Source organism: Chiloscyllium plagiosum, unplaced genomic scaffold (genome assembly GCF_037043375.1).
Source record: "Chiloscyllium plagiosum isolate Xiang-an unplaced genomic scaffold, Cpla_swu_hap1 HiC_scaffold_8, whole genome shotgun sequence".
Classification (NCBI taxonomy): domain Eukaryota; kingdom Metazoa; phylum Chordata; class Chondrichthyes; order Orectolobiformes; family Hemiscylliidae; genus Chiloscyllium; species Chiloscyllium plagiosum.
This window is the reverse complement of record NW_028270146.1, coordinates 37,257,118-37,269,977: the sequence shown is the minus strand read 5'-3', so window position 1 is coordinate 37,269,977 and position 12,860 is coordinate 37,257,118. Positions and strand designations below refer to the sequence as shown.

The window sequence follows — 12,860 nt, the reverse complement described above, 5'->3', positions numbered from 1 at the left end:
TAGGAGTGAAGTTCCAGGATTTTGACCCAGCAATGGTGAAGGACCATTAATATAGTTCCAAGTATGGATGATGTGTGACTTGCTGTGGATGTTCTCAGGTGTCTTCTGCCCTTGACCTTCTAAGTGGTAGAAGGCATGGGTTTAGAGAGTGCTGCCAAAGGAGCTTTGGTGAGTTACTGTGGTGCATCTGGTAGATGATGCACACTTTTGCACTGTGCATTGGTGATAAAATACATGAATGTTGAATTTGGTGGATACTGTGTCAGTCAAGCACACTGTTTTGATTTGAATGAAGTTGAGTTCTTGGGTGCTGTTAGATCTGCATCCATCTGGACAGATGGAAAATATTTCATAATGCTCCTGACATGTGCCTTGTATATGAAGAGAAATGAAAAGCTCAGCTGGCTGAGAAAATGGTTGTGAGGAAACATAGATCACTGAAACGGGCAGTGTCTCGTTCTGCTATCTTCCTCTGCAATAAATGAAGCAGAGACTATTCTGCCATAGTGGGAATCTTGAGCCACAGCAGGTGATGCTTACAGAGTTATCATCACAGTGCAAACCATTTTCTTATGTTACAGTAAGTCTAAATGGGGCGGCATGGTGGCTCAATGGTTAGGACTGCTGCCTCACAGCGCCAGGGACCCATGTTTGATTCCAGCCTCGGGCGACTGTCTTTGTGGAGTTTGCACGTTCTCCCCATGTCTGCGTGGGATTCCTACGGGTGCTGCGATTTCCTCCCACAATCCATAGATGTGCAGGTTAGGTAAATTGGCCATGCTAAATTACCCATAGTGTTCAGGGATGTGTAGGTTAGGTGCATTAGTCAAGGGTAAAATGTAAAGTAGTAGGATAGGGGAATGGGTCTGGGTAGGTTACTCTTTGGAAGGTCAGTGAGGACTTGTTGGGCTGAAGGGCCTGTTTTCACACTGTAGGAATTCTGTAGGAATTCTATTCTAACTAAGGATTACGAATTGGCATGGGCTTGGTGGGCTGAAGGGCCTGTTCCTGTTCCGTAATGTATTGTATCAAAAAAAAGCAGCCACCTGCATGTTAAAAACATTGCAGGACATTATTGTTACTGGATAAAACCAACTGACTTAATTATCTGTGCCTTTCTAAATTGATTTCCCCAGTTTTTTTAATATTTATTGAACAAACATGAGTTATAATTGTTGCTTGCATTGACTTAAATAGGACCTGAGAGGTATTTCAAATTCTTTGGACTCAAATGCACCTTGAATACATTGGTATTATAATGATGGTATTACTGGGAGTTATAGTAAATGAAGATAAATGTTTTTATTCGACTGGAAGGTTTCAATGGATTTAATACAAGTATGAAAACTAAATAATAAAATGGGCAGCCCAACAATCTACGGTGCATTTGAGTTCCATGAGAATCTCCTTCCTACTTAATTTAACCATATCCGCTATACTTCTATTTCTTTCCTCTCATATTCCCCTTTTTTGAGATCATCTGGTTCATGTGTTGTAGGAAATAATTTCGATATTTGGAATTCAAGTTCAGCAGTATAAAATGGAATAAATAGAAGTAAAACAAACTTGAAATCTGTTACGCTTGCAGTGTTGGGACCATGTCACCTTAAGAGTTCACAGCTGGAAAGTAAGTTTACAAAATAGCAGTTGGTTGTACTCAGCTAAAGAAATGGAGATGTGATGTCTGTAATCCTTGCAAGAAAAGCAGTCCAGAGAGACGTGTTGTTTTGGGAGTTAGAGCTAAATTAGTTTAAGAGAATTCAGTTAACCCTGAAAGTTTGCAAAATCCATTTACTTCAAATAAAAGAAGAAATTATAAATGGAGATAAATAAATAACCTCAAAGTTTGTTTGAATAATATGCTACATTGGCATGAATATGGAAGAAGTTTAGGGAGGTTCTCTTGTTTCAGTTTATCCGGGTGCTCGTAGGATGAATAAGGTGCAGTTTTTACTTTGTGTGGTCTTCAGGTTACTGGGAGATAGCTGATGTTAGTTAGCTAGACCTGAGCTGTCAGCTGAGGAATAAACTCATTTTTCCATTCATCATGTATAATGCAGGTGAGACTTAATCTTAATTTGAATTTTGTGGGGGATCAGACTCTGGAGGATGACCAAGTTTGAAGCTAGTGGAGGAAGTGCTGTTGTGGCAAAAGAAAGCAATTACCTTAAATTAATTTCGAACTATTGAGAAGACAGCCAGAACAAGAAACTAATAAATCACCCCAGCCCAGAGGTAGTAAATTAGTTTGATCTCCTGAGAATAAAAAGTTGAGGAGAATTAAATAGTCTCCAGAGGAGGCATATTTATGATGTCCCATGCAGAAGTAAATCATTTTAAGATTGATCTATCTTTTGAAACTAATGTTTGGAGAAACTAAGTAGCAAAATTGAGGACGTAATAGCACCATTGGCTGATCCTCAATTTCAAGGATAATTTCTTGAGATTGAGAGTTTCTGCTTTGTGTCTTCATGTCGCTGAACAGGCTGATGCTTGACCTGAAGATCTTTAAGCTTATCGGGCATGACATCCTATGAAGTAATGGGTCCAAAAGTGTAGGATTGCTTCCTTTTCTTTCCTCCTTTGTCACATCATTGAGGCATTTGGATAAGTTGACATTATTTTGAGCAAGTAATAATACGTGCTTCACAGCCATTAGTGTCAATGCTGCCATACTTTATGTAGAGCTTCATAGTATCTATGTTGTGTTTCCTTTGACTTTCCCTGATATGTTAATTATTTGAGAACTGAGAATTCAGAACCTGGTAGGGGAGACACTTCTAAGCTGTCTGGACATGGTGTCCACTCCATTGTAGTTTGTCTTGCAGGAGCTGTACCTGAATGGTTGTGTTTTAACAAGGACATATGTGTTTGTTTTATAGTCCTCCCATTGAATCTGGAGGGTACAGCAGTAGCATTGCTGATGAAGTTTCTCTATCATATCACTGCTGATATGCAGTGCAGATCTCACTGCAGTATAGCAATGTTGTAATGACATTTGCTTTTGCTGATCTCTGGAGGTATTTGTTGTCAAACATTTCCTTGCCATATTTTGCTAACACAGCTAATATATGATTCGGAGATGCCGGTGTTGGACTGGGGTGTACAAAGTTAAAAATCACACAACACCAGGTTATAGTCCAACAGGTTTAATTTGAAGTACACTAGCTTTCGGAGCGATGCTCCTTCATCACCTGATGAAGGAGCGTCGCTCCGAAAGCTAGTGTGCTTCCAATTAAACCTGTTGGACTATAACCTGGTGTTGTGTGATTTTTAACAGCTAATATACTATTGGATCTGCTCATCAATGGTAGCCTGTTGTTGGACTTGGCTGTCAAGGTATGGGAATTATAGACAATAGACAATAGGTGCAGGAGTAGGCCATTCTGCTCTTTGAGCCTGTACCACCATTCATTATGATCACGGCTGATCATCCTCAATCAGTATCCTGTTCCTGTCTTATCTCCATAACCCTTGATTCCATTATTCTTGAGAGCTCTATCCAACTCTTTCTTAAACGAATCCAGAGACTGGGCCTCCACTGCCTTCTTGGGCAGAGCATTCCACACACCCACCACTCTCTGGGTGAAGAGATTTCTCCTCATCTCTGTCCTAAATGGCCTACCCTTTATTTTTAAACTGTGTCCTCTGATTCGGGACTCACCTATCAGCGGAAATATGTTTCCTGCCTCCAGAGTGTCCAATCCTTTAATAATCTTATACGACTCAATCAGATCCCCTCTCAGTCTTCTAAACTCAAGGGTATGCAAGCCCAGTCGCTCCAATCTTTTAACATAAGATAGTCCCGCCATTCCAGAAATTGACCTCGTGAACCTACGTTGCACTCCCTCAATAGCCAGAATGTCTTTCCTCAAATTTGGAGACCAGAACTGCACACAATATTCCAGGTGCGGTCTCACCAGGGCACTATACAGCTGCATAAGAACCTCTTTGCTTTTATACTCAATCCCCCTTGTTATGAAGGCCAGCATGCTATTAGCTTTCTTCACTACCTGCTGTACCTGCATGCTTGCCTTCATTGACTGATGTACAAGAACACCCAGATCTCTTTGTACTGCCCCTTTACCGAACTTGACTCCATTTAGGTAGTAATCTACCTTCCTGTTCTTACCACCAAAGTGGATAACCATACATTTATCCACATTAAACTGCATCTGCCATGCATCTGACCACTCACCTAACCTGTCCAGGTCACCCTGTAATCTCCTCACATCCTCCTCACATTTCACCCTGCCACCCAGCTTTGTATCATCAGCAAATTTGCTAATGTTACTATTAATACCATCTTCTATATCATTAATATATATTGTAAAAAGCCGCGGTACCCCACTGGTCACCGCCTGCCATTCCGCAAGGGAGCCGTTTATCACTACTCTTTGTTTCCTGTCAGCTAACCAATTTTTAATTCAAGTCAGTACTTTGCCCCCACTACCATGTGCCCTAATTTTGCTCACTAAAAAATTCCAGAAGATTAGTCAAGCATGATTTCTCCTTCATAAATCCATGCTGACTCTGACCTATCCTGTTACTGCTATCCAGATGTGTCGTAATTTCTTCCTTTATAATTGACTCCAGCATCTCTCCCACCACTGAGGTCAGACTAACTGGTCTATAGTTTCCTGCTTTTTCTCTCGCTCCTTTCTTAAAAAGTGGTACAACATTAGCCACCCTCCAATCCGCAGGAACTGATCCTGAATCTATCGAACTCTGGAAAATAATCACCAACGCATCCACGATTTCTAGAGCCACCTCCTTCAGTACCCCAGGATGTAGACCATCAGGCCCCGGGGACTTATCAGCCTTCAGACCTAACAGTCTCTCTAACACCAATTCTTGGCAAATATAAATTCCCTTCTGTCCAGGTCCTCCAGCCACTGTTACCTCTGGCAAATTGCTTGTGTCTTCCCCAGTGAACACAGATCTGAAGTACCAATTTAACTCTTCTGCCATTTCTTTGTTCCCCGTAATATATTCCCCTGTTTCTTCTTCAAGGCCCCAATTTTAGTCTTAACCATTTTTTTCCCTTTCACATACCTTAAAAAGCTTTTACTATCCTCCCTTATATTTTTGACCAGTTTACCTTCGTACCTCATTTTTTCTCTGCATATTTCCTTCTAAGTAATCCTCTGTTGTTCTTTAAAAGCTTCCCAGTCCTCTGTTTTCCCACTCATCTTTGCTATGTTATACTTTTTCTCTTTTGACTTTATATGTTTCTGAACTTCCCTCGTCAGCCACGGCCACCCCTGCCTTCTTGTAGGATCTTTCTTCCTTTTTGGAATGAACTGATCCTGCATCTTCTGCATTATACCCAGAAATATCTGCCATTGTTCCTCCACTGTCATCCCTGCTAAGGTATTGCACCATTGAACTTTGGCCAGCTCTTCCCTTATCGCTCCATAGTCCCCTTTGTTCAACTGAAATATTGTCACTACCGATTGTACCCTCTCCCTTTCAAATTGCAGATTGAAGCTTATTGTATTATGGTCACTACCTCCTAATGGCTCCTTCACTTTGAGGTCCCTGATCAATTGCTCAACATATTTGGAGAATGGAATATTTGAACATCTCTAGGTTGCTATGAGTTATGTTTTAGCAGCATTCAAGAACAGGTTGAGTTTTTTTGCATTAGAAATGGATAGATTGACAGTGGTTTGCAAATCTGGTGCAGAATGGGCAGCAACATTGCAGTCATCTGCATTTTGTTGATCTTATGTGTCTGTGGTGTTCAGTTTAGTTTTGGCACAGAGGTAACTAAGGTTAAAATTTTCCATACGGTGCTATATTTATTGCATATACCATACAGCGGTTGAAGTTTGATAGATGCATAGCTACTGTCAAGTAGATTATAAATAGCATGGGGGCTATCACACAGCCTTGCTTGATACTTGTCTGGATTTTGAAGGTGATAGTTTCAGAGCTTCCACTCAAGACAGTAGCAGTTAAACCATCATAAATTGCATAAATAGTAATAATTTATCCTATTGCTGTGTACAGTTCTTTTATATATAATAAAGATTGTTTTTGCTTAAAAACGTGGAATCTTATGGCATAATTAGATTGCATAAAATGAGGTGTTTTTCATTTCTTGTTAAATATTAATGTACCTTAATTGGAACATAACATTAAATCCTTTTATGCTAGTTGGCTCACTGTTTCTTGTAACAGGGTGAGTAACATTCTTACCTCCCTTAGCGTTAAGATGTTTCTTCTGAATTCATCATTGGATTTATTAGCAAATGTCTTATATTTGTGATATAGGTTTGGGCACCGCTAAAAGAGGAAATGTTTAATTTTCATCTCGCTTGTCAAACTATTTTATTATCTCCATGTTCTAGTATCATACTTGTGAATCTGCATTGTGCCTTTTTTTTTCATTTTTATTATATGAAAACCACAGCTGTACAAAGCATTCCAAATATGGCATAACCAAGACCCTAAAGAAGTTTAACATAACTTTGTGCTTTTCAATTTTACCCCTTTTGGGACAGAAAGGGAGCAGGAAATCCCAGTGCTTTGTTTGTGTTTTTAATTGACCTTATTAACTTGCATTGTGACATGCGTTAGTGATTTGTGAGTTTGTAAGTCTTCTTCCTTTGCTTCTCTACCCTATTCAGATACTATTTATCCAAATAATGCCTCCTTATTCTTTCTATCAAAATGCACATTTCCATATTTATGTCTTGAAATTAATTTATCGATAGCACACCCTGTCTGAAAATGTATTGAAATAATGTAAGATTGTTTATATTTTTTTTGAAGAATTGCTAAGAAGAGTGCACATTGTCATTCAAAAAGCAAAGTGGAAACTTAAAAGGACGTTTTTAGTGCAGGCTGTTGCAGCCTGGAATGTTTGTTGCACAAATGACTTTTGATATTATTTAAAAACTATATTATGATGAAGTTAAATTATAAAGTAGTTGATAAGTTATAATTTAAATGGAAAGTAATCAAGATGGGGTTAAAGTAAAACTGTTGGAGAAACTCCACAGATCTGGCAGCATCTACTGAGAAAGAAATAGAGTTAACATTTCTCATTCTGCAGATACTGCTATAACACTGAGTTTCTCCAGTATTTTATCTTTATATCAAATACCCTGGGTATTTTTTTTGCTTTTATTTTGGAATTAGAATAGTTGGGTCCAGTTGAAGAGCAAGTTACCAAACAGGTACAGAAGATACCATGTCCTTCTCAGCTGTAACCTCTGGTTTTGGTTAAGAAAATTAATGGAGTGGCACGGTTATTCAGTAGTTAGCACTGTTGTTTCTCAGCACTAGGGAGCTGGGTTCAATTCCAGCTTTGGATGATTGTGTGGAGTTTGCATGTTCTCCCCATGTCTGCATTGGCTTCTGCCAGGTGTTCAGGTTTCCTCTCTCAGTCCAAAGATGTGCAGGTAAAGTGGATTGGCCATGCTCTATGCAGGTTTATGGGAATAGAGTAGGAGTCTGAGTCTGGATGGGATTCTGTTTGGAGGGTCTGTGCAGACTCAATGGGTTGAATGGACTTTGACCATTGTGTGGGGATTCCATGATTCTAATTAATTGTAAGGACTTTGTTTACTAGACTTTCATGAAGTAACCTGTAACAGTACTGACTATTGATGTAGGAGCTATATAGATATTTCTACTCAACACTGATATTCACTTTCCTTTTATGCATTCAAAACTAATATTTTTAACTTACATTGCCTTATAAACAGGGTCAACAGATATCTTTACAGCCAATGCCAAGGATAGAAGAAACACTGTATGTCTACCAGCCTTTGCAAATAGAGACTTATGGACCGAGAGTGCCAGAGTGTGAGTTGCTTGGAAAACAAGGGTAAGTAATTAGTTTATGCCCTCTTGGTGGTTGTTTGTCCAGTTCTTGCTTAAATAAAAGAAGCCCACTAAACATTTTTATTTAACCTATCTGTTTAGCCCATTTTTAAGATTCTTTTTTGAAGATTATCCTTAGAAATCCTGTGTTATGCTGTTCCAATTCTGTGTTCTGACTTTTGACCTCAATTCTTCAGTGACAAATTGCAGGCACCATATGATCTGACACCTAGTTGTTTGGGCATTTGCTTCCCACCGGGTATTTGTATCTGATACAGCAATTCTTATGTTAGTTTTCATAACATAAAATCTGGATATGGCTAATGTAGTACTGAAAAATTCAGTAGCTTACAGTCAGAGGCACTTCAAGATCTGGGTTAATATTAAGCTATTCAGTTACAAACAATAGCTCGCTTCACCAGTATGTCATGCTTCAAGTGCCCCCAATCAAGATGGACATTGCGACCTTTATACTTTCAGGTCACATGTTATGAAATAATGACGATATCATAAGCAAGTCTCCAAAAGATATACTGCATACGAGTTGTCAGACATAACACAACACCATGTGAACCTTTAGATAATATTAGATTACAGATTGGTGAGGAAAAAGACAAAGTAAAGTTTGACAAATGTTTTAAAATAACATTAATTAATCATCATTTGCAACTTTTTTGCTTCATCCATATTTAAACTTTGTCATACCTTATTGGTCTGTACTCAGTTTTCATGTCAAGGGTAAACTTGTAAACTTTGATAAAACCATATAGCAAATTAGCTTGACAATAGTTGTGAACAGCAAATACTTCAAAATATTCTGTATCCAATATTGTCCTGTATCCAATGCATACATTTCTAGGATGTTATATTAGAAAATGATTTTTTAAAAAACATTATGTATTCTGGCTAATTTTAAACTTCCTTTCAGAACTAGCTAGAAAGAGTTTTGAATTTTAAAAGGAATTTTAACAAAAATGATTGATCCATAATCATCTAGGCAAGTCAATTAAATCTATTCCATCATTTTAATTTACCTAAACACATTTTTCTCTCCAAGAACAACAATCATTTGCATTTATATTAATCATTTAACACAGTAAAATGATCAAATACTTACCAGACTAATTGTGCATATATATTGAAAGAACAAATCACAAAAAGAGTTATCAGGATATATGACCAAAAAGTTTGATCATAGGAGTTGATTTTAAGGAGAATCTTCAAAGAAGACAGAGGTTCAATGGGACAATTCAAGAGTTTAGAATCAAGGCAACTGAAAGCAAAATTGACAGTGGCAGGAATGCATTTTTTTCTGAAGCCCTTTTTTGTAGAGGACCTCCTTCCTCTTTTCCCTACCCACTCTCTGCAATCCACAAAACTTTTAAATGCTTTTTCATAAGGATACAAGTATGTTCTCTTGTCCACGACCACGAAATACCAACCCAAATGATTTTTAGAGTATTTCATGAAAACCCTGCCAATCCAATGTTTTGAAATAAGATTGTAATATAACCTGGTGCCACACTGACGTCAGCAAGTTTTGTATATCGGATTCTGCCTCCTGATTTTGACTCAAGTGAAATTGTCTGTGTTCTCCAAGACAGCATACAAATTAATTTCTGAGACACTCAATGTGAATCAATGTTACTCTTGGGAGCAAATCAGTTCCCTCACTTTTCCAAATTTAAAATCAAAGCTCTTTCTGAATCTCAGTTTCTCCTTTGCAGGTGTCTCCAAATATTTTTCTTTGTGTTAGCAGTGAAGTGTAGGTTATGAACAGGCATCAGCAAGATTGCTTATTATCAGATGACAGGAATTGCAACACAAGTGTAGAAAGTCAAATTAGTATCTTGGTTCTCCCTTTCCAGGATGAGATCTTTGATTCTGTGCAATGTTCCCCCTACTGGCGCAGAGAGTATCCAAGTTAATGAAATGTGTCAGTCACAGGATTTAACTGCACTGTCTCATGAAGGAGGTAGAAAAGAAAAGGGGCAAGCCTTGAAAGTAACAGTTAATGAATTGACTTCCTGCACAATGGTTTCATTTTATTGTTGAAGCCAATTTAGGATAGATGTTAAAAATGAACTAAACTGAATTAAGTTTTCATTTCTTTACCTGAGTCTTAATAGAAACACTAATTTCATTTCATGAAATATCTTTACATGTGTCAAGTATCCTCAAACTCAAATTCAGTAGTATTGGCTAATATACACACTGTATATGCACTTTTTGCCTCCGATCATGACAGACCAGTAAGCTTGAGATAAAGGACCAACAAGTTTGTTCCAAAACACCAGGAAACTATTACAGCTCTGCACTTTGCCACTACAGTAATGAAGGGGAGAAAGTGAGGTCTGCAGATGCTGAAAATCAGAGCGGAAAATGTGTTGCTGGTAAAGCAGAGCAGGTCAGGCAGCATCCAAGGAACAGGAGAATCGACGTTTCGGGCATAAGCCCTTCATCAGGAATGAGGAAAGTGTGTTCAGCAGGCTAAGATAAAAGGTAGGGAGGAGGGACTTGGGGGAGAGGCGTTGGAAATGTGATAGGTGGAAAGAAGTCAAGGTGAGGGTGATAGGTTAGAGTGGGGTGGGGGCGGAGAGGTCAGGAAGAAGATTGTAGGTTAGGAGGGCGGTGCTGAGTTTGAGGGATTTGACTGAGACAAGGTGGAGGGAGGGGAAATAAGGAAACTGGTGAAATCCGAGTTCATCCCTTGTGGTTGGAGGGTTCCCAGGCGGAAGATGAGGCGCTCTTCCTCCAACCGTCGTGTTGTTGTGGTCTGGCGGTGGAAGAGTCCAAAGACCTGCATATCCTTGGTGGAGTGGGAGGGTTGGTTGAAGTGTTGTGCCACAGGGTGGTTGGGTTGGTTGGTCCGGGTGTCCCAGAGGTAATGAAGCCAGCCTTGTGTTGCAGACTATAAATAGGAATTATTGGTGATGCTCCAGATCATGAATTCCTGCCTGTGGTGCCAGGTTTACTCCAGGAACAAAGCAGTACTTGACATGTGTTGCAACAGAGTCTAATTCTGAAAATGAAGCTTAGAAATGGTAGTACCACACTACCATAATGAGCCTGCTTAAACAAGACCTAACTTCTCTAATGTTTTCCTATTTGTCTTTCCTGCATTTATCTCTTAAGTTTCAACTAATAGATCTAAAAGTTGAAGTTCTGAATTGGAGAAAGGCCAATTTTGACGGTATTAGGCAAGAACTTTCGAAAGCTGATTGAAGGCAGATGTTCGCAGGTAAAGGGACGGTTGGAAAATGAGAACCCTTCAGAAATGAGATAACAAGAATCCAGAGAAAGTATATTCCTGTCAGGGTGAAAGGGAAGGCTGGTAGGTATAGGGAATGCTGGATGACTAAAGAAATTGAGGGTTTGGTTAAGAAAAAGAAGGAAGCATATGTCAAGTATAGACAGGATAGATCAGGATGAATCCTAAGAAGAGTATAAAGAAAGTAGGAGTATCCTTAAGAGGGAAATCAGGAGGGCAAAACGGGGACATGAGATAGCTTTGGCAAATAAAATTAAGGAGAATCCAAAGGGTTTTTACAAATATATTAAGGACAAAAGGGTAACTAGGGAGAAAATAGGGCCCCTCAAAGATCAGCAACGCAGCCTTTGTGTGGAGCCACAGAAAATGGGGGAGATACTAAATGAATATTTTGCATCAGTATTTACTGTGGAAGAGGATATGGAAGATATAGACTGTAGGGAAATAGATGGTGAGATCTTGCAAAATGTCCAGATTACAGAAGAGGAAGTGCTGGGTGTCTTGAAACGGTTAAAGGTGGATAAATCCCTAGGACCTGATCAGGTGTACCCTAGAACTCTGTGGGAAGCTAGAGAAGTGATTGCTGGGCCTCTTGCTGAGATATTTGTATTTTCCTTAGTCACAGGTGAGGTGCCGGGAGACTGGAGGTTGGCAAGCGTGGTGCCACTGTTTAAGAATGGCGGTAAAGACAAGCCAGGGAACTATAGACCGGTGAGCCTGACCTCGGTGGTGGACAAGTTGTTGGAGGGAATCCTGAGGGACAGGGTGTACATGTATTTGAAAAGGCAAGGACTGATTCGGGATAGTCAACATGGCTTTGTGCGTGGGAAATCATGTCTCATAAACTTGATTGAGTTTTTTGAAGAAATAACAAAGAAGATTAATGAGGGCAGAGCAGTAGATGTGATCTATATGGACTTCAGTAAGGTGTTCGACAAGGTTCCCCATGGGAGACTGATTAGCAAGGTTAGATCTCATGGGATACAGGGAGAACTAGCCATTTGGATACAGAACTGGCTCAAAGGTAGAAGACAGAAGGTGGTGTTGGAGGGTTGTTTTTCAGACTGGAGGTCTGTGACCAGTGGAGTGCCACAAGGATTGGTGCTGGGTCCTCTACTTTTTGTCATTTACATAAATGATTTGGATGCGAGCATAAGAGTTACAGTTAGTAAGTTTGCAGATGACACCAAAATTGGAGGTGTAGTGGACAGCGAAGAGGGTTACCTCAGATCACAACAGGATCTGGACCAGATGGGCCAATGGGCTGAGAAGTTGCAGATGGAGTTTAATTCAGATAAATGCGAGGTGCTACATTTTGGGAAAGCAAATCTTAGCAGGACTTATACACTTAATGGTAAGGTCCTAGGGAGTGTTGCTGAACAAAGAGACCTTGGAGTGCAGGTTCATAGCTCCTTGAAAGTGGATTTGCAGGTAGATAGGATATTTTTTTTTTATTTAGATTACATTAGATTACATTACAGTGTGGAAACAGGCCCTTCGGCCCAACAAGTCCACACCGACCCGCCAAAGCGCAACCCATCCATACCCCTAACCTAACACTACGGGCAATTTAGCATGGCCAATTTACCTGACCTGCACATCTTTGGACTGTGGGAGGAAACCGGAGCACCCGGAGGAAACCCACGCAGACACGGGGAGAACGTGCAAACTCCACACAGTCAGTCGCCTGAGTCGGGAATTGAACCCGGGTCTCTGGTGCTGTGAGGCAGCAGTGCTAACCACTGTGCCACTG

The 12,860-nt window shown here is 39.8% G+C and overlaps 1 protein-coding gene across 1 annotated transcript in view; it reads left to right on the top strand.

Moving 5' to 3' along the window:
- mnat1 (MNAT1 component of CDK activating kinase) overlaps positions 1–12,860 on the top strand; it is a 170,478-nt gene that overhangs the window by 90,303 nt on the left and 67,315 nt on the right. Inside the window, exon 7 of the mRNA XM_043697252.2 lies at positions 7,719–7,840. Within this exon, the coding sequence (XP_043553187.2) occupies positions 7,719–7,840 (122 nt within the window). The remainder of the gene's footprint in view (positions 1–7,718; positions 7,841–12,860) is intronic.